A 26834-nucleotide genomic window follows, 5' to 3' on the forward strand; every position below is an offset into this window, starting at 1 on the left:
AACTCCTTCCAGCAAGGCCTCTCCTGCTCTGTGTGTCCCAGAAGGCTCATCCTGGGCCACCACCCTACAAGGGAGGCTCAGTTCTCACCTGTGCCGGCCTGTGGCGACAGAGGCTTGCACACATTGATGAGGTAGTGTTCAGTGGCCCCTGTCCTGGTCACAGCCTCCCAGTTGTCACTGTATCGTGACAGTGAGGAGAGGTCAATGGAGTTGCCAGCCTCATCCCTGCAGGGAACAAAACACCACAATCAGGGTCCGGTTAGCTCCAGTAACATGTCTGGCACTCTCCTCAGAGGGTTCAAGCATCAACATGTCCCTGATGTCCTGTGAATCAAGCTTTACTGCAGAACATAACTTTCCGTATGCAGAGTGAGTAAGATGCAGCCTTGAACTTTGATGAGTCAATGTTCACTTCAACAAAATGAACTATCTGAAAAGGCAAGTCTGGAAAAGTCTGTCCACACACAGGCACTCAGAGCATATGCACTCACAGCCATTTCCAGAAGCCGCCTCACCAAGCCTCCTGCTCCCTGGCCTGAGGCCACTGAGTCCTTACAAACCAGGAAGGCTATGAAGCTCTACTTCTGACCCTGACTCCTCTCCATGCACATCTGATGCACCAACCCCACATGTGGCCATCTGGAGCCCAGCTACCCAGTGTGAGAAGAAGTGGGCACACTAACTCAGACACTACCTGTGAAGCAAAATTTTACCAAGGAAGGACTCAAAAAGCCAACAGACATTTGAACTTACTGGACAGAACACTCTGTCACGTTGAAAGGTGGGCAGGCATACTGTGTTCGCCACTCAAACAAATAGGAGCAGTCCAAGGTTTCCTTCAGAAACACCGGCTGAAAAGGTTAAGGTGAACACACGTAAACATGAGCGCCCCAGTGAAGGACGGCCATGCAAACAGGTGCACAGTAAGTAATGCATTTTATAGACGCTGAGAGTAGACTAGGCCTGAAAGAACGGCAGCGGGAGTGGGGACGGCGGTGGGAGTGCCACACAGGTTCACCTTCTGAGTAGTCCGGTCACAGTAGAAATAGATGGTTGTGGAGCGCTGATACACCTTATGGCAGGTGTCCCCCCCAGTGTAGTTCATTTTCAATATTCCATTTTCGAATGTCAGCCTCTGATTAAGGAGTCCTGCTCAAGAAAAACACATATGTAAGGCTCCTGACAAGCGCTCCCAGGCTGTGGTGCTAATCCAAGGCGTGTGACATGGCACAGGCCCACAGTGCTGCACTACTCATTCTCTCTGCATTACATGGCAGGAGGACTGAAGATGGCCAGCCGTAGGTGCAGCCTAAGAATGTATGATATGATGTGCTGTTCTCCACACCCAACACATGCCACCTTCACCATGTGTTTCCCACAGTAGCCATTCCTGCCTCTTTAACAGTCTAGAACAGATATAAATCTCATCTACCTGCTGAGACAGCTTAAAGGATTTATCAGTCATCAAGCGGGGCTGGGTGTTTTATTCACTGAGACAGGATCTCACTATGGAGCTCAAACTGGCCTTCAATTCTAGATGCTCGCACGTCAGCTGAGGGCTGGAATGGTAAACAAGCACCACCATGCCAATCGACTGCCAGTTTTAGTTTTATTATTTTATGTGTGTTAGTGTGTTTGGCTGCATGTATGTCTATGCACCATGTATGTCTGCCCTTGAAGGTCAGAAAAGGTTGTCAGATCCCCTGGGACTATAGTTACAGATGGTTGTTGGCTGCCATGTGGGTGCTGGGAATGGAATCCCAGTTCTCCGCAAAAGCAGGCAGTACTCTTAACTGTACAGCCTTGTCAGTTTTCCAGTTAACCTTCTACTGTGCACACCCCTTTGATGCAGCCCTGAGACAGATTGCCTGCAGATACCCATCATCACCTAGTGCAGTGTGTCTCGTAGCTGGCCTCAAGAAAAACCTATGGGCTTAGGTTTAGAAACCCTCTGTGGCCTTGCAGTTCATAGCCCACTCAGCCGAGGCCTAACTTTCCCTTTTCCCTGCTTTCCCTGGCACTCTGGGCTTCCTCCCTCCTCTGAAGCCCCACTCCCACTTGCTACGTGGAGCTGCCTGTCTGCCTTATGGCTGTTTCTTAAGCCTCCCACTGAAAATGCCAGCGTAATGCAAAAAGCATAGCTTCGCCTGGCAACCGCCGTGATTTCCAACTGCCTTGCCCTGTTGCTTATTTCCAAACTCTAATCAAATTGTCCGCAGTAACTTGGCACGATAGCTCAGTGGGTAAGGGCACTTGCTGACAAATCTGTTGACCTAAGTTTGATTCCCGGGAGCCACGAGGTGGAAGGAGAGAATAACTCCTGCAAGTTGTTCTCTGACCTGCACTTGTGCTCAGTGATCTCTACCTTGTCTCCACATAAAAGAACTTGCCCATAAGCAAAATCAGAAGGGTGGATGGACAGATGGAAGCTTGCTTCCTTGTGTCATTTACCATGTGTACCTCCCAAGTTAGAGAAGTGTGATTCTTGGCATCACATCTTGACATTTTATAACTGAAGACAGAAAACAACAGTACCTGCCACTTTCTGGAACCCCTGTGGTCCTTTCTTTTCCTGGCATGACGAGACTGCCTTGGACCCATCATGGGCAGAGCAGACATCTGAGGACAGCTTCCCGCAGACCCGGAAGTAGTAGGTATACTCGCCAACACTGATGATGGTGTCATTGAGGGCCAGGGGCTTCAGGTCATACAAACTGCCGTGCCTGGGGTCTTTCACCTGACAGTTGTCTCCTTCAAGATCATACAAGAGCCAAGAGCAAATGGTATCACACAGGCATTCGTAGTTCCAAATGGGAACAACTTTTTAAATAAAATGTTTTATTTACTTTGCAATACTGGAAACCTAGGACAGAGCATACCCTATGCAAACATCCTATCACTGAGCTACAGTCTTAGCTCTACTGACCGATTTGAGACTGGGCCTCATTAAGTTACTGAGACTGGCCTAAAACTCACTCACAGCCCAGGGAGGTAGGGCTTGAACTTAGGTTCCTCCTGCTTCAGCCTCCTGCAAAGCTGAGGTTATAGGCTTGCACCACCAGACCAGGCAAGTTTTACAACTTTTACTCAGGCAATGACTATCAGAAAGTGGGCTGCCTCCATGTTGTTTTGTTTATGTGTAGGACAGACAGTTTTGGAGGGAGTCCAGGTACACCGGCAGATTTTAATAAGCCAATCCCATCCTGACTGCTTTACTGGTTTCAAGAAAAAACAAAATCCAATCCAAGTATATTAAGAGAAAGGGTGGTGGTAAAAAAATAACATGTGGCTTAGTAAAGCCCTCAAGGATAAGGGTGACCCAGCCACTGGCTCCTCCCGACCCCACAGGCAGCCGCCGACATCATAGGGCTTCCTATGTGAGGCATCCTAGGTTTAGCACATAGGTTACACTAGATATGTACAGCAACTCAGGGGCAGCAGCCCGTGGCTTACCTTCCTCTCTGACCACAGGACAGGCCTCTATCGTTCGCCACACGAACACGTACTCACAGTTGTTCACGAACTGGAAAATAGGTGACCCCTGCAATACATGCCAACAGTTTGTTAGCTACTTTGCAAAAACAAGCAAGAGTAAGTACCCAGACTCTCACTTGCTTAAGCCAAGAACTCAGTACTGATGGAATAGTTCAAGCCTGAGGAAAATAGTATACTCTAGTCAAATACTAGCAATGCCCCCAATGTCTATAAAACCACAGACTTTCAACAGCACAGAAGACTCTGAGATGAAGAGGAAATGAGCTGAGGTGCACACTTACTGACGTCTGGGCACATTCGAACATTATCCTGGTGGAGAAGCGCTGGTTCCCACACCTGTCACCGTTCACATACAGGATGCTGAGAGATCCGTTTCCAGTAGCCTGAGGACTGATCTGCACCACACCCAAGTTTAAACTGTTTTCTTCTGACATCATGCAGGACCCCACTGCAATGCCTGAACAGACAAGAATGGTGAATGAGGAAAGGCTGACTTTGGTTCCAGTCAGACTCCAGGGAAGCAGCAGAACAAGGCCCCAGCGCACCGTGGCAGCCAGGGATGTAAGGCAGAGGGTTGCAGACGCTCAGGTAGAATCTTCTCCTCTTCCCAAGCACAGACGTGTCCACAGCCATCCACGGCTTTCTGACCATGCTCAGGGCGCTCAGGTCGTACTCGTTCCCAGCTGGGTCTGGGGTGGAAGGAAACACAACAGAAAGCATGCTTTCCTCTTAGTTCTGGGACGGCTTTCCCTGCCTGTAAAGACTGCCAGGATTCAGACAACACACTGCGCAAGACACAAAGAAATCCACAGGAAGCCTGGACTGCAGAAGCATACCCCTGCCCCTGCTGTCCAAACTGCCCCTCCAAAATCCATCACAGAACCGCACAGATGCTAAGCAGAGGACACAGCCACCTCAGGGCACAACTGAGGAGCTCTTAGGTCTTGTGTGTTTTTTCTTCCTCATATGAACTTCAGACATGCATCTGGATTTGATTTTCTTTTTGACCCACAAACCACTATTTAAACTTGACTGTATGGGGGGGAGGGGTCTCTTCAAGAGAAGCATTTGTATCACTTAGCATCATTAAAAACCGGGCAATAATTGCTTTAGTTGTCATATTTCCTATGGAGCAAAGCATATGTGCCACATTTACAAATGGTTACCTCACATTCAAGCATGCAGAGACTCAGGCAAATAAATACAGACAGACCACACACACACACACACACACACACACACACACACACAAACCTCACTGAAACCCAGCCTACTGACTGCTAGGCCTCACCAGTCACTTGACAATCCACTAGAGAAGGAGGACAAGCCAATCCAGTTTCAAACTCAAAGAAAGTGTTCCGGATCCCTCGGGTAGAGTCGATATCCTGATGCAGGAATTTGGCAGTTCCTGGGTAAATGCCACCATTGCAAATGAAACGGATGATGAATGCTGTGCCTGTGGAACAAAAAGTCACCAATCAGAAGGTGTCTGAGACTTAGGACAGCAAGGGCAGCAGGAGGCCTCACAGCCATCCTGGGGTGATCACAAAGCAGGGTAGCTAGCTGTCAAGAAGCCTGATCTGAATAGTACAAGGACTGACCCAGCACCATTGACTGATGTGACAAGATAGGCCAGGGGATGCGACCTTACCACTCTTCCTATCAGAATGAATTCACATCTCACATCAGTTTATCATTTCAACAGACAGAGCAACTTTTGTTTTCTGACTTTTTTGCTTATTTCAGCAAACTCTACAGACCTACTCCTGCCCCCACTTTATGGGATTAAAAAGGTAAGAACAAACTAAGGAGGCACACATGAGTGGACTGAACCCTCGGCGCTAGCCTAAGCCTGGAGCCTCACCAGTCATGAAATGTTCCCCAATGTTAATAGAGCTGGGTGGGAAATGCTTTCAAACCTCAAGCCTCAAATGAACATGATAGGAAAATTATTCAACATTCTTCTTTTACGCCAGTGGTTGGCAGCTGCAAAGTAAGTGCTTTGTGGACGGGGACGGAGACGGAGACGGAGACGGAGACGGAGCAGTCGTGCGTGCACACACTAGCAGCTTGCAGAGACTGCCCACTCTGAAAAGTCGGCCCAGGATCCCTCTGCACTTACCAACTGAGCTTCCCGCCAGAAAACCGTCCTGGGCTCTAGCACTGGGCCTTCTACTCAAGGAAAGGGTTGCACAAATGCCTCTCAGGAGGCACTGAAGCAGTGCTCACTGTGAAGTCACGTGCTCACAGAGCCCTTTAGAATACCCACGCGGAGGACACTGAAGGCTGGCCTGATCACTCTCAAGACAGCAAACATATTCACGAACTTTGGTTAATTCTTTAGCCAACTATAATGGTCCCTCCCAACTGTAGCCGCCGGTTCATGCCTAGAAATGGCACACTGGAGACACCTGTCACAAGGAGCCTCCCTTCCAGCTCCAGTGGAGCCCCTTCCACAGGAGGCACCCTTACCCTATATTTACATTCTCAAAGGTTTATTCAAAACATTTTCAATTAGTTTTTAATTTATTTTCATTTCTAACTGCCACATAGTAACTAGATATTCATGGGCTGTGTGATTACATTTCAGCCCAAGCATCCAACAGGCAGTCATCAGAGAGTAACTGGAGACCCTCATCACATCCTCAAGCCAAGCTCACCATTCCTCTCTACTAGCTACTTAGAAGCACAGTCAGTGTCATCAGTCTGTGCGGTACAGAGCATTACTCCTCCTGCCCTGCACACCACTAACTTCGCTCTCCACACCCCACACCTCGCTACCCGAGACTCTAACATCTATTACTCTACTGTCTGCTCTGAGATCAAGTTCTTACCATAGCTTTCCATACTAAACAACAGGAGGATCTGTGTGTCTGGCTTACTTCACTAAACATGGCTTCTAGCCATGCAAATTACTTCTAATGAGAGGTTTTCACTCGTCTTTAGTAATTGACCACTGTGTGCCCATTTTCTCTATGTATCCACCCATCATTTAAGGAAAACTTGGTTGATTTTATACATGGGCTGCTGTGAGCAAGGCTGCAATAAATATGTGTACTGTATCTGATGTGTTGCATTCAGTAACACACTGGGGCTGCTATATCATTTAGACAATGTTTCTACATAATTGTTTTTCTTGATTTTTGGTCTTCAGTTTTTCTTTTTTCTTTATTATTTGTGTGTGTCTCTATGTGTATGTGTGCTAGCCATGGTGCACATGTGGAGGGCAGAGGATAACTTTATGGCATTAGTTTTCTTCTTCCACATGTTCACAGGTTCCAGGTGCCAAACTCATGTCACCAGCATCCAGCAGTTGATTGCCTTTACTGAGCCAACCATCTCATTGGCTCAAGGTACTTATCAAGACAAGGCCTTACATATATTCCAGGCCAGTCAGAAAAGCCAGGGCCACACAGTAAGAGCCTGTCTCAAAAGGACAAAAGAAAAAGGGAAGACTCAGAGCTGGCATGGGAATTCTCCAGATAACACACAGAGCATCAGTGGTACACTTCACCTGTGGGTGCTCTCCACTGACACAGCTGCTACCACGACGGAGGGCTCAGAATTGACCTTGCACTTACTAACAAAGTATGTATTAAAAAGCTTAACATATCCCAAGTGTTACACAAGAAACCATATCACCAAGTGAAAATAACAGAGGAAAAGAATAAACTTAGGGGGAAAAAAAAACGAGTAACATGATTAGCACCCAACACCTCTTTAGCATCTAGAGAAGTGTAATCAATACCCACCTCTGAAGAATTGGAGGTGCAAGATAAAAAGAAGGGAAATAGGTGCATGTCCAAGTGACTCCCAGCTCACCTCGGTCAGAGGAAGAAGAGCCTTTGTAGGTCAGAGTGAGGAATCCGTCAGCAGACAGTTGGAGACTCTTCTCCATCCCGATTGGCCTTTCTGGCCTCAGGTCCTTAATGTCTTCTATCTGAGTTCCTGCCTCGCAGCCAAGGGCTGGCTTCCCCGCAATGGTTCCACAGGCAGGCATCGCACCACAGATATTGAACTGAAAGCCAAACAGAAAAAAAAAAAAAAAAAAAAACTTGTGCAGGCCCATTTAGATTCCAAGACTTACCACAGACAAGATCCCTAGAACAAACAACAATGGGCTAAGTATCTGGTTCTCACTAGCGGTTTATCAACTTCAGGGCATTGAGGTCCTAAAGTCAGAAAGGCAAGAACACAAATACAAGTAACAACACCCATACAGACTCCTCTAAGGTGTAGTGCACAGTGTTTTATACTCGTCCTTTACAGCCTTCTGTCTGTAGATATAATTACTGCACACAATTATAAGGCACGCACTAGGGAGCAAGACAAACCACTTTACTGTGTCTCTAACCGTGCAGAGCCAGGTGTGCAGTTGGAGTCTGACTGAAAACAAAGCCAGGATCCTAACTTCTTAGAGACGGTGATTCTATTTTAAAAGCAGGTATGTCTGCTGTAGTTATGTAAGAAGCAGCTCTGTGAGAGGCCACCAAATGTGCAGGGCAACGGAGCCAGCAGGGTGGGAGACGGAGACAGGACTGGACAGTAACGAGCAGAAGGCCAGCCCTTGCTGTGGCTTGTGGGCAGTGTCGCCCCAGCGGACAAGCCATTCTCCTGAAACACACAAGCGCAGGTGGTCTTCCAGGCAGCTCCTTCTCTACTTTACTACGCACTGGTCTGTCACTTGCAACCTGTCACCTGAGGTGCAGCAGCACACTGGCTCCTCACAATTTGGTTAGTGCACAAGGCAGGGCCTCTCTGGTTGGCTTCTGGTGGACTCTTTGTATAGCTCATATCCTAACTGTCACCATGCTGCTGCTTCTTGGAAACTTCTAGACACACAGCAGCAGGTAAGGAAGAAACTGCCCATCTAACTGCATGAGGACTGTGGTGCCAACTGTATCTCGTTACCCACCCCACCTGGATCCTCTTTCTTCTGGAGAAGCAGCTGTCCTCGCAGCACTAAGGATCCCTGATTCCCAAACCCACAGCCCAAGTGACTTGAACACAGCAATCCTTGTTTAAAGCAAACTAGAAATTTATTGCACTTACCACAAAAGTCTTTCCAATGCCTAAGACCACATATCCTTGAGAACGGTAGAGCTGGCTAAAATTAAACACAAATCCACTGTTGGGGTCCCTTATGGAGCAAGCCTATCAGAAACAAGAATGGAAATACATTCAAACCAATTCTACAAAAGCCAAACAAACACGAAGGTCAGGCCCTCTAGACACCCACATCTGCATTTGGCAAGCTACGCTTGCCGCTCATTTTAAATCTCTATGGGCACATCAGTGTGCTCACGCACAGCCCCTTGGCTGCATCAATGTGGGATGTCTGTGCAGAGGAACGGAACTCACTCAATGGCTGCTAAGTTACTACACAGCAGAGTAAGGCTATCACTAATTCCTAAGGGGAAAGGGGAGGGTAGGTGGAGCTAGTGTGACCCAGCAATGATTTTTACGTTAAAAAATAAAACTGAAGAATTACCTCTCGTTGCTCTGAGTGCACCTATGGGAGTATAACCAGGTTAACTCACAGACAGTCCCTCCCTTCCTCTAAGTTTGCTGTCAGCCTCCAACGTCTACCAAGATCAGGGGAGCAGTCATGGCCCTAGCCATGGACAGGGTGCCTAAGATGACTACTGGCCCAGAGCCAAGGTCATCATCAAGTGTATCAGGCCAGGTATCTCTTCCAGACTCTAGTCTGGTAAGAAATTAGAAGGATGGGGAGGGAAACATGTCCCGCCATAAAGAAGGGCACATACAGTACCATAAAACAACTTCCTGGCGCAAGGGGTAGCAAAGGACTCAGAGAGCAGTGTACTGCTGTCCTCCTGCACTGTACAGACACAGCCAGAAGCAGCTGCCCAGACAAGAGCAGCCAGCAACACAGAGAGACGCTGGGAACAATGTGTGGCGTTCAGCAGAGGGTAAGGTACCGAGCACACAGACATCAGTGTGAGGCACTTGGCTACACAGCGGAGGAGAGGAAGAGCATGGCAGACACATGAGCTTTACTCTACAGTGAAGTCCCATGAAGCACTGGGTTCCACCTAACAGGGTGGTCACAGCAGATATGTGGGCTCTACTCCGTCAGTGACATCACATGAAGCACTGGGCTCCATCTTGTGGATAAGGTCATAGACTTCAGGAGTATCACTGTATCAGATACTGGAATGTTCTGGAATGGAGCAATGTGAATCCATCAGACGCCTGGCAGTGATGGAGAGCTAACTCACTAGGATGCAGGGCCATTGGGACGGGACAGTTGAAGATGGCTGTAGCGAGCAAGGAGTAACATGGAAGGACCTGGAGATCTTAGTACCAATGGGAGGGGAAGTGTCAGGCAGAGCATGGTATCACACGTGTCAGAAAGGAGGGTAGAAAGCAACTCGACACCGCCATGAGCATGGGCAATGTGATGACACACATACCTGGTCTGTTTCTGTGATCGTCTGGATAGGACAGGCAGCCTCCGTGTTCCACAAGAAACTGACCACACATTCCCAGTTGAAAGTGAATATGGGATGGGCATTCTGAAAGGTCACAAGGGCAGAGAGAAATCAGCACAGCAGTCGAACATCAGTGTGTCAGGCTAGAACCCACTGACAGTCGGCAGTGGGTCAGCACTGATGTACCTCCTTCCTATACCACACTGTTCTCATTACACCTGGGGGCAGGGGCCTCATATGCACAGACATTAGCACATCTTAGCTCAAGCCAGCAGTACATGGAAAAGCTCAGCTTGAATCCAAGCCTGTGCACCCAGAGTCTAACAAAAGCAACCAGAAAATTACTATGCATAGCTGTAGACAGCAACTGGAATAAGGCAAAACTGACTTGTATGGGCTGGAGAGATGCGGGTTTCAATTCCCAGCACCCACATGGCAGCTCAGTGTCTGTGACTGGAGTCTGTACCTTGTACAGACATGCAGGCAGAACACTAATGCACACAAAAAAAATAAATCTTCTAAAAAACGGCTTGTGTGTCAGGAAAAGGGCTGAGCCAACAGGAAGGAGCACAAGGAGAGCTTCTATGTGGGGCAAGTATCTTGTTTTGTGACCCAGGTTCCGATTACACAGATGTGCTAATTTGTGAGTATTATTGGCTTATAATACATGGAGGTTCAATAAAAAGTCTCCTCACAAAAGTCACATTCCATTCGGTGAGTGCTGTCTCCATCACAGACAGCAGTGGCTCACGGTTAGCTAACTGGACAGCACACCAAGACTTTACTGGCATTATCCAGCTGGTCTCAGCCCACAGCCCACAGTTTCTACCTGTATGCCCCACTCACTCTCCTCATCAACCCAAGGACCCTGACTCCCCAAGGGTAAGAAAGACCCAGGCTCCAGCCTGTGGTACAGTCTGTAAACCTGACCTCCTCTACTCTACCTCAGGAGTCTTACCAGGGCCCACACTGTACACCAGGCCCATAGGCAAAACCAGTTTAGCCACTGTAGGAAAATACTTGGAAGCATCTCAAAGAATTTTCTGGAACTAAATGCATTTTCTAAATGACAGCAAAAAGGGTAAAGAAAAGAATGACCTATAACAGGGCTCTACACACCTAGGCACAGCTGACGAGACCAACCTAAGGGGTTAGCATTCTTTCTCGACACAGGAGAAAAAACAAAGCAAAATGAACTAACAAACACCCTAGGATCATGTAGGTAAGGGAGTATGTCTGCAACCCCCGGATGGACACTGTCCTCAGTCATTCCATAACCTCAGAGAACTGAGCAAAGGACAAAACAAATTTCATGTCTGCAGGGTGCCTGGACACCAGGCCTCACACCCACTGGACTGAGTCCCAGGAGAATCCAGAAAGTCTACAAAGAACAATGGCACAAACCTTTAATCCTTGCTCTGGATTTGAGGTTTACACAGTAAGTTTCAGACCAGCCTGAGATCTTGTCCCCCAAAACACACACAAACACACACATACATGAAAAAAAGAGGGAGGGAAGGAAGGGGGTGGCAACAGAAACTAGGTTGGGAAAATAAGGCAGGTGCCATAGCCCTCACCTTTAAGCCCAACACTCAAGAGGCAGAGCTATAGGAGTTCAAGGCCAGTCTGGTCTACATAACAAGTTCCAGGCTAGCCAGGGCCACGCAGTGAGACTCAAATCTCAAACAAGCAAAAAATAATCCCCAAAAAGTTGTCAACATGAATTGTGGTGACAAGTGTACAACACTCATGATAAATGCAATGTTCTTGGTAACTCGGCAATGCCTGAAATGACCAATTTCAGGCCCTAGAGACTTTGCTGCAATGGAAAACAGAGCATAGAACTGCACACACTGGCCCTGGTGCTCTTCCACAGTCCCTGCCACTCTCGGGTACAGCACTTACCATACTTCCACGACCACAGACAAGGTGGATCCTGGTGCTGTAGGTGGTTAGCCGGCCATCACTGGTGGTGCACGCAGAGCCATTCACATACTCTAAGAGGAGGCTGCCACTCTCCTCCACCACAGGGCCTTCCTTTGCAACTCCCAAGTTACTGATGGATACAGTCTCTGCCAAGGAGCCCTGCAACAGAGTGTGGATTTGGCTTCCTTCCTTCCTTAGGAAGTCAACTTGCCACTCATAGTAGTTACTGCCGATGAAGCCACTGCTTACAACTGTGTAAGCAGGCAAACAAAATGCAGAAGCCTTGAGTGGGGGGAACCCCTAAGTGGGGGCTGGCTGTACCCGGAAGCTGCTGTTGTGGTAGAGAACACACACTCATGCACATACAGCCTCAAAGGCCTCTGAGGCACCAGAGCACACCACAAGCATGTGCACCGAAAGCAAATGCTCACACTGTTTTTGCAGAAGTCAACTTCTGGGGTCTGTGTGGAACTTTCAAAGCCCACCACATATAAGGACCACAGGAAAGTTAAATGGTCTCCTAGTAGATGATGAAGCACTCAGCACCCAGAGTGGCATTATCACATGCATCTGGGTCACTCACTCTGAGCACACTCTCACATCCGACTCTGGGGTACCAGAGGCTCTGAGCTATGGACGTCTGCAGAATCACTCAGGCATCTGAATTCAGGCCAGCATAACCACTAAGAGCTTTCTCTCCAAAATTGGATCAACAATGGCCAGTGGCCATTTTAAGTCTGAACAGATTCAATGTGATATGTGTCTGTGCAAGAGCCACATCTTCAGAGGCTTCACCTGGGCAGCAGGACTGCTCTGATTAAGAGTTCCAGAACAACTACCTTACAACACCAGGCCTCAGAGTCAGGAGAGGAGACAAGAGAAACGCAGACATACCTCTTTATTTTCATATTTCATCTGGCAAGCAGATGCATAGCGATCACAGCCTGGCACAGGGTTCAGAGGCCGACACACGTTGAGGTAGTACTTCCTCCGTGTGACATGTTCACGCGAGTTTTCCATAGCATACCAGTTTCCTCCACTGCCACCTTCAGACTTCACTAGACTAGTGTTAACACAAAAGTACGCTTTTACAAAGGTGAACTAGCTAAAGCCAGCAGTTAATGCTTAGTCATTAGAGAAATGAAGACATTATCAATGGATAATGAATCAAGCTATATGGTGACTGACTCACAGGACATGTCCTAACATTTTGACAGGCTGAAGCTCCACATGCAGAGGACCCTGCCATATTCCCCCACATACTCACCTTACACTGAGTGGCTGTTTTAAACAATGATGTTACACGAGTGTCTGCTATGACGACGGTCAACTGATGCCGCAGATGTGAGGATATCAGATCACATCCACCTCCTTTCTATTTCTGTGTCCCTAGTCCTGCACCCTGGGGCCACCACAAACCTACTGCCGTCAGCTAAGCCAAGTGCTCACCTGGAGAGGTCATACTGTTCCATCTTGGAGGGGTCTGTCACCATGCACTCCAGGGGCTCTTCTGGGCAGGCATAACTGGTGTACCACCGGAAGTTGTAGGTAGAGTTGTCCTCTTCCTAATCCCAAGACAAGGAGAAGACAGGAAAGGATAGTACAAGCACCTACATCTGTAACATCCCCAAAGACCCACAGCAAAACTGGTCCCTAGCTTAACATCAGAACTATGATGGAACCTGTCTGTGGGCAAGGGAAGTATCTCCTACATGTTTTCTAACACAACCAGCAGGGCTGTGGACTAGCATTAAGATAAATGGGCCTCTGAATAAGCAGCTTACCCAGTAACTACATACTGCCTAAGCACCCTGGGAACTGCGAGAGGAATGATTATATGATGGTTGGGCAAGAAACCCAGACTAATACTAGCTCTGTTCCTACAGAAAGGGTGGTCAACTGGCCCAGGTGTGGCCAGGAAATTACCCAAGAGAATTCCCACCTGATACTCTGGGAAGCCCACTCCAGCTTCACGGTCACAGAGGAAGGTAATCAGTGTGGCTCTCGGTGTGTGCTTTTCATTATTATAGGGGGTGCCATTCTTGTAGCTCAGCTGGATCATCCCATCGTAGTAGGTAAGCTTAGTATTACTCAGACCCAAGTTCCAAGACTTACCACTAAAATGAACACAGAAACGTCACTCTGGAAGTGCTATGGGGCAGGAGTTCTCTAAAGCTACACAAATGGGGGCAAAAGCAAGGTCAGTCCAGGACACTGCAGTCCCTGGGAATATCACATGTAGCTTTTTAGGCTATAGAAGGAGAAAAGCAATACACACACACACACACACACACACACACACACACTTTCTCTCAGCACTACTGGCCTGTAGTACAACTCAACTCATTAGAACTAACCCTATACAGTAAGGAGAAATACATACATAAATATGCAAGAACTGTAAAGCTCAAAGTTCACAAGTGAGCATCAAATAAGCCCAGACCTCTCTCAGCCACTATGATAAGGCTTGGCTCCTTCTCTGGGAAGTTTAGGTCCCAGCATCCTGCAATTCTTCTGACGGGGTCTTCTTAGTATTTAAGTGCTTATCAAGCAATGGTGTTCACAGGAAGCCTAACTACCCCTGTACGAAACATTCACTAGCCCACAATACCAAAGAACAAACCCAGACAGAATCAGAGGTTACTTGCCTTTTCGCTACCTGGCAGGCCCCTGAGTTTGATTGACAAGGGTCCACGGATATGGGGCCACAAACATTTATGTAGAAGTCATACTTCTCTGTCTCAACTTTATATGCACCATTCTTCTTTGTGAGGAGTGACAAATCAAAAGAAAACCCTGAGTAACATAAAAACAGCACAGGTATGTCAGGTCAGTCATGGCACAGGGGACAGATGACTATGCAAGCTTCTCAGAAACTACTCCTAGGGCAAAAGGATGTTGAATTAGAAAGGTCACTTTACCTTTAAGCTACTGTCCCTGCAGTGACTATCTCCTGCCTGGACATTGCCCTTTTCCACTTTGTGAGCCCTACAATCCTGTTCAAACCTGTAACTCCAGGTCTCACAAACATGGTACAACCAAACAAGATAACCAAACTATGACGGCCTTCTTGTAAACTCCCCAATCAAGGGATTCTGGCCTAAGAGTCATCCAAAAGCCTTTCAAATGTGTGTGTGGATCCTCTTGTGTTCAAGTAAATCCAGCACAGTCACAAATTCAAGATGGGTCCTGCCACAGCTCAAGCACACAACAGAAGACGTGAACGGAGAGTTCTAAAGCAGGTCGCTCCTAACAGTCCTGCTAAGCTTTCAGCAAAGGCTACCTGTGGGCCTAAGGCCCACCAGACACCAGGGCATTGCTTAGACACAGACCTGCCTGGGCATCCAGGACTGTGCAGTTCTCTCCTTCTGTCTTCGACAGTACACAGGCAGCAGCCGTATGCCACTCAAACTCATAGGAGCAGCCGTCGGCTCCCGAGGCTCTCAGCACCGGAGCACTTTCCAGGTCACCTATCAACAGGAACAAGAGGAGGAGGAAAAAAGAAAAACAATCAAGCACTTACCTGCTGACTCTAAAACCTTTTTCCCTGTTAAAAACCCTAGGAAAGAGGAGATTAAAGAATGGTCGTACAGAGTGGGGAATGTCGCTCATACAGTAGAGTGCTTGACTAGCATAGCCCTGTGTTCCACACCCAGCACTGTATAAAACAGACACACAGCACCTGCCTATCCACAATGCCAAGTCTTCAGAAAGTGGAAATGGGGACACAGAAATTCAAGTCCATCCAATTTCACAAAAAGTTCAAGGCCAGTCTCAGCTATGTGAAATCTTATCTCAAGGAAGGAGGGTTCTGGGAAAGGAGTCTCCTACAAATACTGTGTTGTGGTTTTATGGACAGGAGTTGCCTAGAATGGGCAAGTTCACAGACAGGCAAAATAGGTGGGTGCCAGATGCTGGGGACAGAACTCTCCAGATGAACAGCAGTAACAGCCACACAAGCCCAGCGGCACTCAGCTACCTATGTGAAAGCAGTTAAGATGGCACACTGGTAAGTTGTGTGCTATATGTAGTCCACCATAATAAAACAAGAACCAAAATGTTCCTAGCTTGTGTCCTTCTCCCACAGCTGGGAATTTATACAAAGGAAACTTTCCAGGGCGGGAGTAGAGGGGACGTGGAGCGTCTACATTCCCAGCAGTAAAATGCTCTAAATAAGAAGACTGTGCCATGTCAACAAGGAAATCCCTAGAAATCATCAACAGAACTGTGAAGCGTGGAACACAGGCAGCATCCTGAGAACACTTGAAATACATGCACAAATGCAGTCTTAGCAAAAAGAACAGAAACTTATCAGGGGAGGGATAACCACGGTTGAGATGTTGCAATCAAGAAAATATTTCTAAGCCATTTATGATCCCCCTGTGGAGGAAATTCAGCACTCCACACCCTGATCCTCTGACAGTCCTTATGCACAGGATGTCATGCAGAGAGAGACTCAAGACTCCTTTGGGGTATGTCAACACAACTCTCTGTAGACAGCATATGGTTTCTCCATTTCTAGGCTGAAATCCAGAACTTGATTCCCATCCCCAGAGACTAGAACTAGCAGTGCTCAGTGTTGCCCTTCCATCCCACCCCACTGCAGAAACCACGGAGAGTCTGAGTGTGCCGCTTCTCCCGGGACATTACCTGGTTTGCACACAAGTGTGATGTTAGTTGTTATTTTCTTATCACTACCACAGTCATCACCATCAGAGTAAGAAAGCTGTATGTGTCCTTTCTCTTTTGTAGGAGAAGAAACAAATTTTCCAAGGTTTTTACTTCCATTCTTATCTGGGGGGTGAAAAAAGAAGTTAGAGTGGAAAATTCTCATCATGTAAGCATTAGAAAGTATACCAAGACTCAGGCAAGTGCCAGCGGGCCACCAGGCCCTTCTCTCAGCCCACCTAACCTGGCTGTGACGGAAAACAGTTTTCTTGAAAGAAATAGTCACATCAAGGCCACCTCCTGCCTTGGCAGGGACATGCTGAAGATGATACATGGGATTCCCCCAAAGGCATCCTAAGGACAGGGCTGTGTGGGCACCATCACTATCTGTAAAGGACATTATTCCACACCTAGGGCCTCAGCTGCCCTCAGACACAGCTTTCACTCATGAGCAAGCAGAATTCACACCTGTATGGCACTCACTCCCCTGTGGCACCCACATTGAATCCCTGGCTCAGTTACTTTTGACAGTGTCTGTGCCTGAGCCCTCAGTAAGACAAGAACAGACTTCGGTTACTCTGAGACATATCTCTAGTTATGAATGCCAGGGTAATCCCCCAAATCTACCCAAGCCTCACTAATTTCTCATCCATGGTTCTAACTGATTCTCTTTCCCATCCTCCTGGCATCTTCAAAGTGTCTCTTAAGACAGACACCTCTATGTGACATACAAGACCAACAACAACAGCAAGAAGAACACTCAGGCACACTGCTCAGCTGAAGGCTCCAGCAGATACTCTGCTTCCCCTAAGCGTCTGACCAGGGGCTGTTGAAAATTCAAAATTAGTTTTACAAGTAATGACAGTATTATTCTTCAAATGGGTTTGAAAAATTCTTCAAAGGTCTACAAAATGAAGACAGATCATCGAGCATTTTCCAACATGGTTCTTTCTACCTCGTAACACCTCTGCCAGCCTCAGAACTTCAGAGTGCACTGGCTCTGACACTGAAACTTTAAAATGCTTTATCATCCTGAGTATTTACCCAAGGCAGGAGGCTTAAGCAAACCACATTTTACGTCTCCCCCAAGGAAGCAGCTGGAGTGCACACACTCTTAGAGAGAGGCTCCCCTCAGATAGAACTCACCTACAGCACACACAGCGGCATCTTCAGGACAGTTCCTGGCCTTTCCCTCCTGCAGCACCCGGTGACAGACATTGATGAAGAAATACCTCTTTTCTGATTCAGCCTGGCTGCCATCCACTGCTTCCCAATTCTGTTCTGATTCTGCAATCAAACCCAAAGTCCTTTAGCCAAAGGCAGTGACTTTTTCTTGTGGTCACATCTTAAAACAGTGACGAAGCCAAGGTCAGACAATCTCACTGAATGTGTCAGGAACAGAGCATTCCCCAAAATGTTTTCTCAACCACATGAGAAGGTCAGTTGCCGTCGTGAGCCTAGTGAAAGGGCACAGGTCACATGCTGAGCTTCAGGTCCCACAGGGGCCTGAGCAGCCAAGAAAGCATCTACCTCTTCTTCACAAGTCGACTGGGAGCAGGGTGGAAGGTCTGGCTCACAGAAGGGAAGGACGGATCCTGATGGGTAGGGGTGTGTGTGTGTGTGTGTGTGTGTGTGTGTGTGTGTGTGTATGTGTGTGTATGGTGTATCTGGAGGACAGGGAGATCATGACTGGGTGTTAAGGGTATCAGGCAAAGAAAAGAATAGTCATTGAGAATGTGCCTACCATCCCATAAACTGGCCCTGAAGGACACACAAAGGCACACATTCTTATCTGAAATGATCTCTTGGGAAGTTGGTAACCAGAAGTAAAATTCCACAGCTCGCCCGTAACAACACACCATTTTTTTGGAAAGTTAGGTTCCCAAGTCCAACACAGCCTACAGACACACTCTGAGAGACAGCATGTGTGCCCAAGTTTCCCCCAAAGCACTGGGCATTGGCTAGAGGGGGTATGGCTGCAATCTCCAGGGTGGGACTTTCTGAAGTCTCAGCTCACAGCACCCTCCGGATGCAAATGTTACAGAAACACTCCAGATTCCTCAAAAGCCAGGCTGTGGCATAGGCTGCTAAGTGCATTAATGCACGTCTATATCATCTCTCAAGAGCCCAATTTGTGTCTTGTAACACACTGATACTTAAAACTTAAAGAAGTGTTTCCTTCCCTGCTTCCTAATGGCAGTTGCAATGTGATCAGCCATTCACTTTCCTTATTGTCAGGCCTTCCTTGTGATGAACTATATATATCCCTTCTTAAACTATAAGCAACACACCCCCTTTCCTTTAAAAACAAAATATAACAGAATCAAAACCAGAAGATGTCGTGTTGTTGTGTGTGACTCAGCTGCACACACAAGCCGAAGGGAGCAGTACTGACTAGAGTCCTCCCACCACAGTCCTGCTCCTTTTAAAATCTAGGGCCTGGAGCGTTTTCTGAAGCTCACATTGGCTAGAGCTCCACACGTCTTAGCAGGGTTCTCTTGCGGAGATCAGAACTTCTTCCACATTGCAGAAACCCAACCTTTCATTCGCACACATACACAAGAGTCAGCCCTAGCTTCCTGAAGCTATTTTATCTCCTACAGAAATTTCCTGTGCTTCTACAGCTTCCAGGATGCTTACCTAGTCAACCATGAGGATAACATACTGCTAAACCCATTAGCCAGCACAGACTGTTTACTGTGGACCCCATCTTGTCTTAAACCGGACACATAGGAGATATCCCTCCAACAGTACTTTTCAGACAGGCCTCCAAAGACAATGGGACAGACAGTCACAGCCGGTGCTGACGCAGGTCACCCTGCCTTAGGGGACACAAGGCTCCTATGAAACCACTCTCATCTACCTCATCTACTTTCAGCAAGATGCCACCCATTTCGGCAGTGTGACATGTGGGCTCTCAGCACTACTTAGTCACCCAGCACTTTCAATATGACACACGCTCTACCAGTTTCTGCAATGAACCGCCTCCCGCTGACATACACTGTGATTCACCATGGCATCCATGCTAGACAACCCTCCCAGGACTACAGATCAGGGGCATGCTGATCCCCTTTCAGTGGCAGTAAAGAGGCAGCCATATGAAAGGACAGAAGCTCAGGGTGTAGACATAACAGAGACCCAGCTCTACCAACCTCCTCAGTCACTACCCCAAAAGGTTGCTGGAGAAACTGTCTCTAAGCACAGTGGCCAAGGCCTGTCAGCAGATCCTGGACGTTCTAACTGAACAGTAAGGTGAGCCAAGACAACTCAACTAGAAAAGGTGAGGCTCAGATGCAAGTAGTTCACCTCCTAATTCAGTATTCCTTATAGCTTGTGCTGTGGCTAGAAGGGAATGGGGGCCATGACTCAGCTGGCAAACCATGGGGATCAACTATCTCCTGTGAACACAGTGACGACCGATCCCAGAAAGGTAAGCCATACCTGAGTGACGAGCCAGCACAGACAGGTCATAACGTTTCTTGCCGTCGATGGCCCCGCAGAGGAGATCTTCCTTCTCTTTGACACAGGCATATTTAGTGTCCCATGTGAAGAAGTAGGTGCAGTCCACCTCACCTGTGAACACAGGCTCTCCTCTCCCGTCTTTATCTACACATGCAAAGCCAAAGGAAAGCACACAACTTGTTAACATGACTCAAACCCCGGAACTTTTGAAGAGCCGAGAAAGAAGCAGAAATCAGCATTAGGGTCAGCTCTCCAGCTGGCTGTCCAGAGACCATCTTAGTGTAACGATACTCAGTATGTCAGGGAGGGGGTGGAGAGAGAATTAATGAGGGCGGTGGACCAGAGTGAAATGTTTTGCTGCTCCAGGCTGCAGTCACATGGCAAAGGACTCACCAGAAGTACAAAGAGAAGAGTACAGACTAATGAGTGAGCCAGACCTGAGGGCTCCCCAACACCTATACCAGGGAGGCAAACAGAGGCCCAAGCACAGAGCAGTTCCTTGTTCAGCTAGGAGAAGGCAGGACCTCACATCCCTCCACAAGGGTAGGGGCACATTCCCAATGCTGGCTGCACCCGCACGCCCCACCTTTCAGTATATGTGTCTGTGAGGCCCTAGTAGAGTCAACACCACGTCCTCCTCCACCCACAGAGGCCTCATGAACAGCAGTGCCCAGAACAGCACAGCTCTGATCCTCACTGGCCACTTCTCCCTGGCCTGGGATTGGGCAGAGAACTGCCCTCCCTCTGGAAACCCTATCCCTTGGCCTTTCCTAGCAGCGGCCACTGGCATAAAGCTGCCCTTTTTCCACCGTTGGTGGTTTCATAATCCCAGCCAGCTGCACCTCCCATGTGTCTGCCTGTATCCTTGAGGTGTGTCTGAGCAGTTTCATGTTCTAAGGAGAGGGAAAATTAGGTTTTATAGCCAAAAGCAAATGAGTTCTCAAGTGTAATTTCTATAAAGTCTTGAACTAAATCACTAGGATTGGAAGGCCAAAAGCAAACCTATCCCAAATGGAATAAGAGCCAGACAGTAACACAGTTAAAGCAAAACAAATGTGAAAAAACATTAGTGATTGTTTTAGAGCCATGGTTCTCAACCTTCCTAATGCTGTAACCCCTTAATACAGTTCCTCCTGTTCTTACCCCAACCATAAAATTATTCCGCTGCTACTTCATAACTGTAATTTTGCTGCTGTTAAGAATGTGATGTAAATGTCTGCTCTGCAGGATGTGTGATACGTGACCCCTGTGAAAGGGTCATGATATACAGGTTGAGAGCCACTGTTCTAGAGGCAGCTGTATAAAATTTCATTATAATGTTCCTCCTACTTGCATATCTGAAAACTTTTGTAGTAGAAAGGAAAGATGAAAAAGAAAAGGCTTTTGGCATTAAGTTCCGATCTTAACTCACTCGACTTTAGTTCCACACTGTCATGGTCTCAACAGTAAGTCCATCAGTCTTCCATCCTCTTATCTGTCCTTACCTGGCTGATCAATCCACCTTTCCTAGCATCCCAGAATGAGACCAGCCTGCACTGTAAGCCCTCAGCTCAAGCTTTAGTAAATGCCATGAAGAGACTACAGGAAGCAAAGCTGAGGCGAGAGAGACTCGGGGAGTTACAGCCACAGCACCTGACAGGGTAACTCAAGCAGCAAAGAGACCAGATCAGAGAAGCTAGCACCCAGCCTGGTGCACACAGAAACAACAGGCTTCGTGGCCCAGGGACCAGAGACAGAACAGGATCCAGAATTCTGAGTAAGTTGCCTAAGGCTCATTCCAAAGAAATGAGCAGAAGGAAAATGGAACTGGGTGTGGGGAAGCACCCAACAACCATCTATTTTCTTACTCAGCCAGAGGCACATCACAGCCATACAGAGATGGCTTCCCCTAGGTAAGAGGACAGTGAGCTGTGTGTGAGCTTCCTGCAGTAGTACATGAGCTTCACCAGCTGACAGGTGATCCTGCACCAGGATAACCTAGAGCCCCCAGATAACGAAACTCTGCAGTCAGTGGTTCAGCTTTAGCACTTTACCCTGTACCTAGCCATAAAAACCCTTATCTCTGTTTCTAGTCTGTGAACTCCCAGGAAGCCATCTGTCACCATCAGGCCTCTGTGGAGAGTGCCTTAGCAAACAGGCATGAAAGCATGCAAGCTCTGTAAGTGATAAGAAAGAGCCAATGAAAGACGCCAGTAGGAAAAGAAGGCCCCAGTAAGCCACAGCCCTCAGGGCCCTCTGAGTATTGTGGCTCAGAGCTCCCCAGTCCAGCTCCTAACCTACCCTGTGCTTAAAAACTAGTAAGTTTATGAGAAATTAACTCTAGGCACAGTGGTTGCTTCCAGATCCTACTATGAATCACACAGGAACTGGACCATGATCAAACCGTCCAAGGCTGACCATAGAAACATACAAAACAAACACACTCAAGGGGAACAGCCGTGAGAGCTTAGGCCAGTTGCACACAGATGAGAATGGAAGCCAGGCCCAGCCACAGGACCAAAGCCTAGTGCAGAAGCAAGTCAGCCAGGAGTGCCTGAGACAGAGACAGAGGAGCTTAAAGAAGACAGACCTCTAATGACAGAATTCTATCATCTCTCTACAGGTGCCAGGAATGCCTAATATCAGGACATGAAGAGTAGACAAGCCAGTGACCCAGGGGTCCCTCTAGTCACTCAAAGGGAGTCATGACTTCAGCTTGGACTCTTCCAGTGACATCCCAAGATCCCCAAAATCAAACTCTACCACTACTCTATCACTCTGAAAAGATTGTTAAATGAAAAAAAGGACATACTTGAAGCTGCTGAATGAAGCTAAAGTCACCTCTGCTGGGCCTCCCTCCTCTGCTGAGTGTGCCTGTAGCATAGTCCAAGACACAAACTCTCCCACCAAACCCAGCACTGGGCAGATTCCCAAAACAAACATGGAGAGCAGAAAAAGATGGAAACAGGATGTATGTATGCATCCTGGAAGGGGAGGGAAGGGAGGGGATTACTGCAACAGAAAACCCTGGGGACTGAAGGTGGCCAGGCCCAAAAGCAGTCAATTCACTCCCTACTCAGCACCCTACTTCCAAGAAAAGACACCTGGATGCACACACAAGCCACTAACACAAAGCAGGGGTGGGCATCGCACACTCACAGACACACAAAGCAAGGGTGGGCAGCACACACTCACTCACCTGCAGTCTTGTTGCACTCAAAGTTTATGACACTCATCCGCTGGAAGCCGGAGCTACACTCGTCACCTCCAGAATAGATTAGGGTGAGGTCTCCATCTGAGTACCTAGGTTGTGAACATACAGTGTTTTATAGAACCAAAAAAGAAACTTGAAGTTTAAAAAACTGCTTTGTTAAGCCTTTTGCATACCACCCACAAATCACTACTGACATGAAACAGCAGGCTCTGTAGCCAGCTGGGCAGGCGCCCTGTGGAAATGAGTTCCAAATGTTCAGGCTGTTGGCCCCTTGCTGTAAAGTAGTAACGGCCTGGAGGGAGGGCAGCCGCTTTGCTGGCAAGCAGAAAGCTGCTCTTGCTGTCACTCTGGGACTTTATACAACATAAATAATGCCCACACGTCAGCCAGCCTGGCTAGCAACGTCCACCATCTATAAGATTTGATGTAAGACTCAATTTCAGAAAACTGCATCTTCTTCTTGCTTTTGTGAAGCCAACTACCAACTTAAGGTTCTAAGAATTACAGCAGGGTTTAAGCTATTTAAACGTGTGTATAATGCTAATGGTATTTCAGTTTCAGAAAGAGAGAGAGACAGAGAGAGGCAGAGAGACAAACAGAGACAGAGAATGGGTAAGAAAAGAGGGGGAAGGAGGGAAGGACTGGGGGAGGGAGAACACAAAGACAATAGCCACATCAACTGTAAACTACCTAAAGTCCCTACACTATGTTCTTAGAAACAATACATTTACAAACCAGTAGTCCTAACAGATGTGCATTTATCAAAGTCAGGAAACTGTCCAACTGCTCGGGGACAAATGGCAACTTGCCAAAGTGCACAGGAAGCCAGGCTAGGCTCTGAGTTACTTGTGCTCAGGGCAAATGGGAAGAGGAAGAGGAGGGCAGAGCCATGGCTCACAAGCACACACAGTGCACTTAACTATCACTCACCGGAGTGTCTGGTTCTGGTATCTTCCAGCTATTTTGACTTGAGTGGAATCTGCCTTTTTCTCTTGACAAACAGCAGCCTCTTTGTTATTACAGAGTGAGACCTTCGTGTCCCCACAGACATTGATAAAAAATGTATATTCTCTTCCATCAGAAACATAGGGAGACCCTAGAGAAAGCGCAAATCAGCAGAGTGTTCACCAGTCAGAAAGTGGGGTGTTTCTTTTAGGCCAACCCAAGTCCATCTCTCCCCTCTCCCAGCTAGGTTCCTCCTATAAAGCCTGGGAGAGACCAGAGGGAGGGGCCCACACACCTACCTCCATACTGGGCCAAGGGACTAAGGTCAATAGTGATATCATGCTGCTCACTGCTGAGGGAGCAGCTTTCACTCTCCAAGTAATCTCTGTGGCAGGCATACTCGGTGATCCACTCGACTTCATAGCGGCAGTTGGACTTGGCAGTGAGTTTAGGAATGGTGCCCTACAGGAAGCAATGTGAAAGGATGCTATCAGAGTTCTAATACAATTAACATGTACTTCCCATATTCTGGGAAAGCCCAAAGACAGGCTGTTAGAACTCTGTATGTGACTGCATGGGTGTGCACATGTGTGCTGTTCGAGAGCAAGGGGTGGGAGAGCATGTATGTGTGCGGGTGCACTCACCCATGTGTATGGGGAGTGTGTATGTGTTCAAGTGCACTCACCCATGTGTATAAGCCACACGTCAAACTCAGATGTCTTCCTCTAGTATTTCCCACCTTGTTTTGGGGGGTTTGGGGGGGATTTTTTTTTTTTTTTTTTTTTGGCAGGCAGAATATCACACTGAGCCTGTAGAGTGCTATTTCTGCTAGACTAGCTGGTCAATGAGACCTAAGTATCCAGTGTGTCCTAACACACCCCATTCCCAGCACTGAGGTTACAGACATGGGTATCTGGGGTTCAAACTAAGATCCTCATGCACAGAAAGCAGTTTGCTAGCTTTGCTTTAACCTTTTTTCCTCCATTGGACTTGTAACTGTACGTAGTTATAACCTTGCAGCTTTCTGAGCACCCTGAGTAACACCGGCCTCACTTACAAGTCCACTCTGAACTGCATCACTGGAGAACCATTACAACCCTGGCAAGCATCACGGGGGGCTCCAAGCCCTGCAGCTGAGGAATACTGCCATGCAACAGCACCGCCATCCATTGCCTTCTCTGAACCCAGTATAGACATGCATACCTATTATGCCAGCAACCTTGAAAACCTAACTCTGTAGGTTTGAGGTAGGCCTGAGCTGACCTACATAGCAAGAACCTCTCAAAAGAACACAGTGTGGGCTCGGGAGGCAGCTCGACAGTAAAGTGCTTGCTGTATGGACATGAACCCTGAGCTGAGTGCCCAGACCCAGGTAACAAGCCATGTGTGACAGTGGACACCTTGGACACACAACACAATGCTGAGGAGGACGCACCCCCGAGGCTCAGTGGATGAAGCCGGCAAGCATCAGGTCCCAGCAAGAGCATCTTTCTTGAAATAGCAGAGCTGAAGAACAACACCCAGGGTCCTCTGGCCACCATACACAGCATATGCACATGCACTGTGCACCCAACAACACACACACACACGCACACACACACACAGAGAGTTCTTCTGAGTAGGTGGGATGGTTCAGTAGATAAAGGTTCCTGCTCTTAAGCTTGGCAGGTGATCCATCTCCAGGACACCCATGGTAGAAGAGAACCATGCTGTCCTGACCTCCACATGTACATCCTTACACATGCATGTGCAAACAAACAAGTGTAACTTTAACAATTCTTTTAAGAAGCTGCTCCAGACAAAGCTAAGATTTCTCCAGCTCAGCAAATGTATTCTGCCATTTTGTTCTTCAATCTTTGGTGGGAACTACAGAGGAAGTCAGCAGGTTTCCAACTCATGAGTCAGTGTCTCCTTTTTAACCCTTGGAGAAACTAAGCCACTGGGCTGAGGACCAGTAAGCACTACTGCTTCTAGGCACCTAAATTCCCTCAGTATTCTCTAAGCACCTGCTAGAGGCCAGCCATGGTTCACAGCAGATCACACTAATTAGCTGGCAGAAGTACAGGCCCAACCCTCCTCTGTTTGACTAAAACTTGATGCTTCTTCCCAGCATGAGTCTCAGTATAGCCTGCCAAGGAACTGCAGAGCCAAGTGGTGAGATCAACTCCAGAGACCTACACAGCTTCATTCATTGCCAGAAAGCAAATTCAAGTGGTGTGAATGTTTTAAGAAGAAGAGGGAGAAATAACTGATTGTTAACAGGCAAAAGCATCCCTAGGAGAGGGAGATGGAAATTTTCCACAATTAAATTGTGATAAAGGATACAAATTAAGCAAATATGCTAAGACCCAAAACAGGTGAATTTTACAATACGAAAAAAATCAATTATCTGTTTTAAAAAGAATGTAACAAGAAAAAAATCTATTAAATACCAGCTGTTAAAGCATTCAACACATCAACAAAGAATGTACAAACGTCCCAAGGGCTATGGTAGTCAAGCAGAGTCAACACAAGCACACATTCTGTCCAGGTAGCAGCTTGAAGAAGAACCTCAAGGCCCACAAACAGCACCAAGAAATGCCTCAGAGCTCTTGGAGGATGAAGGAGCCAGGCAGATTTCTGGTACTTAATCATTCTGGTAGAAACTATTTCTTACCAAACACAGAGCAAGCAAGAAAAAAAAAAAGGAA

At 47.5% G+C, this 26834-nt stretch overlaps 1 protein-coding gene across 1 annotated transcript in view; it reads right to left on the reverse strand.

Annotated features, from left to right (window-relative positions):
- The window catches only part of Igf2r (insulin like growth factor 2 receptor), a 65134-nt gene that overhangs the window by 19174 nt on the left and 19126 nt on the right, over positions 1–26834 (reverse strand). The window contains exons 7-29 of the mRNA XM_028772747.1: positions 24444–24606; positions 24130–24295; positions 23185–23288; positions 19986–20150; positions 17691–17831; positions 16527–16670; positions 15209–15346; positions 14525–14672; positions 13819–13993; positions 13326–13441; positions 12771–12939; positions 11856–12035; positions 9933–10034; positions 8548–8649; positions 7318–7513; positions 4787–4951; positions 4041–4184; positions 3777–3952; positions 3454–3541; positions 2536–2751; positions 1019–1149; positions 754–851; positions 89–225 (exon numbers count right to left, since the gene is read on the reverse strand). Of these exons, the coding sequence (XP_028628580.1) occupies positions 89–225; positions 754–851; positions 1019–1149; positions 2536–2751; positions 3454–3541; positions 3777–3952; positions 4041–4184; positions 4787–4951; positions 7318–7513; positions 8548–8649; positions 9933–10034; positions 11856–12035; positions 12771–12939; positions 13326–13441; positions 13819–13993; positions 14525–14672; positions 15209–15346; positions 16527–16670; positions 17691–17831; positions 19986–20150; positions 23185–23288; positions 24130–24295; positions 24444–24606 (3364 nt within the window). The remainder of the gene's footprint in view (positions 1–88; positions 226–753; positions 852–1018; positions 1150–2535; positions 2752–3453; positions 3542–3776; positions 3953–4040; positions 4185–4786; positions 4952–7317; positions 7514–8547; positions 8650–9932; positions 10035–11855; positions 12036–12770; positions 12940–13325; positions 13442–13818; positions 13994–14524; positions 14673–15208; positions 15347–16526; positions 16671–17690; positions 17832–19985; positions 20151–23184; positions 23289–24129; positions 24296–24443; positions 24607–26834) is intronic.

Source organism: Grammomys surdaster, unplaced genomic scaffold (genome assembly GCF_004785775.1).
Source record: "Grammomys surdaster isolate TR1022 unplaced genomic scaffold, NIH_TR_1.0 218, whole genome shotgun sequence".
Classification (NCBI taxonomy): Eukaryota; Metazoa; Chordata; class Mammalia; order Rodentia; family Muridae; genus Grammomys; species Grammomys surdaster.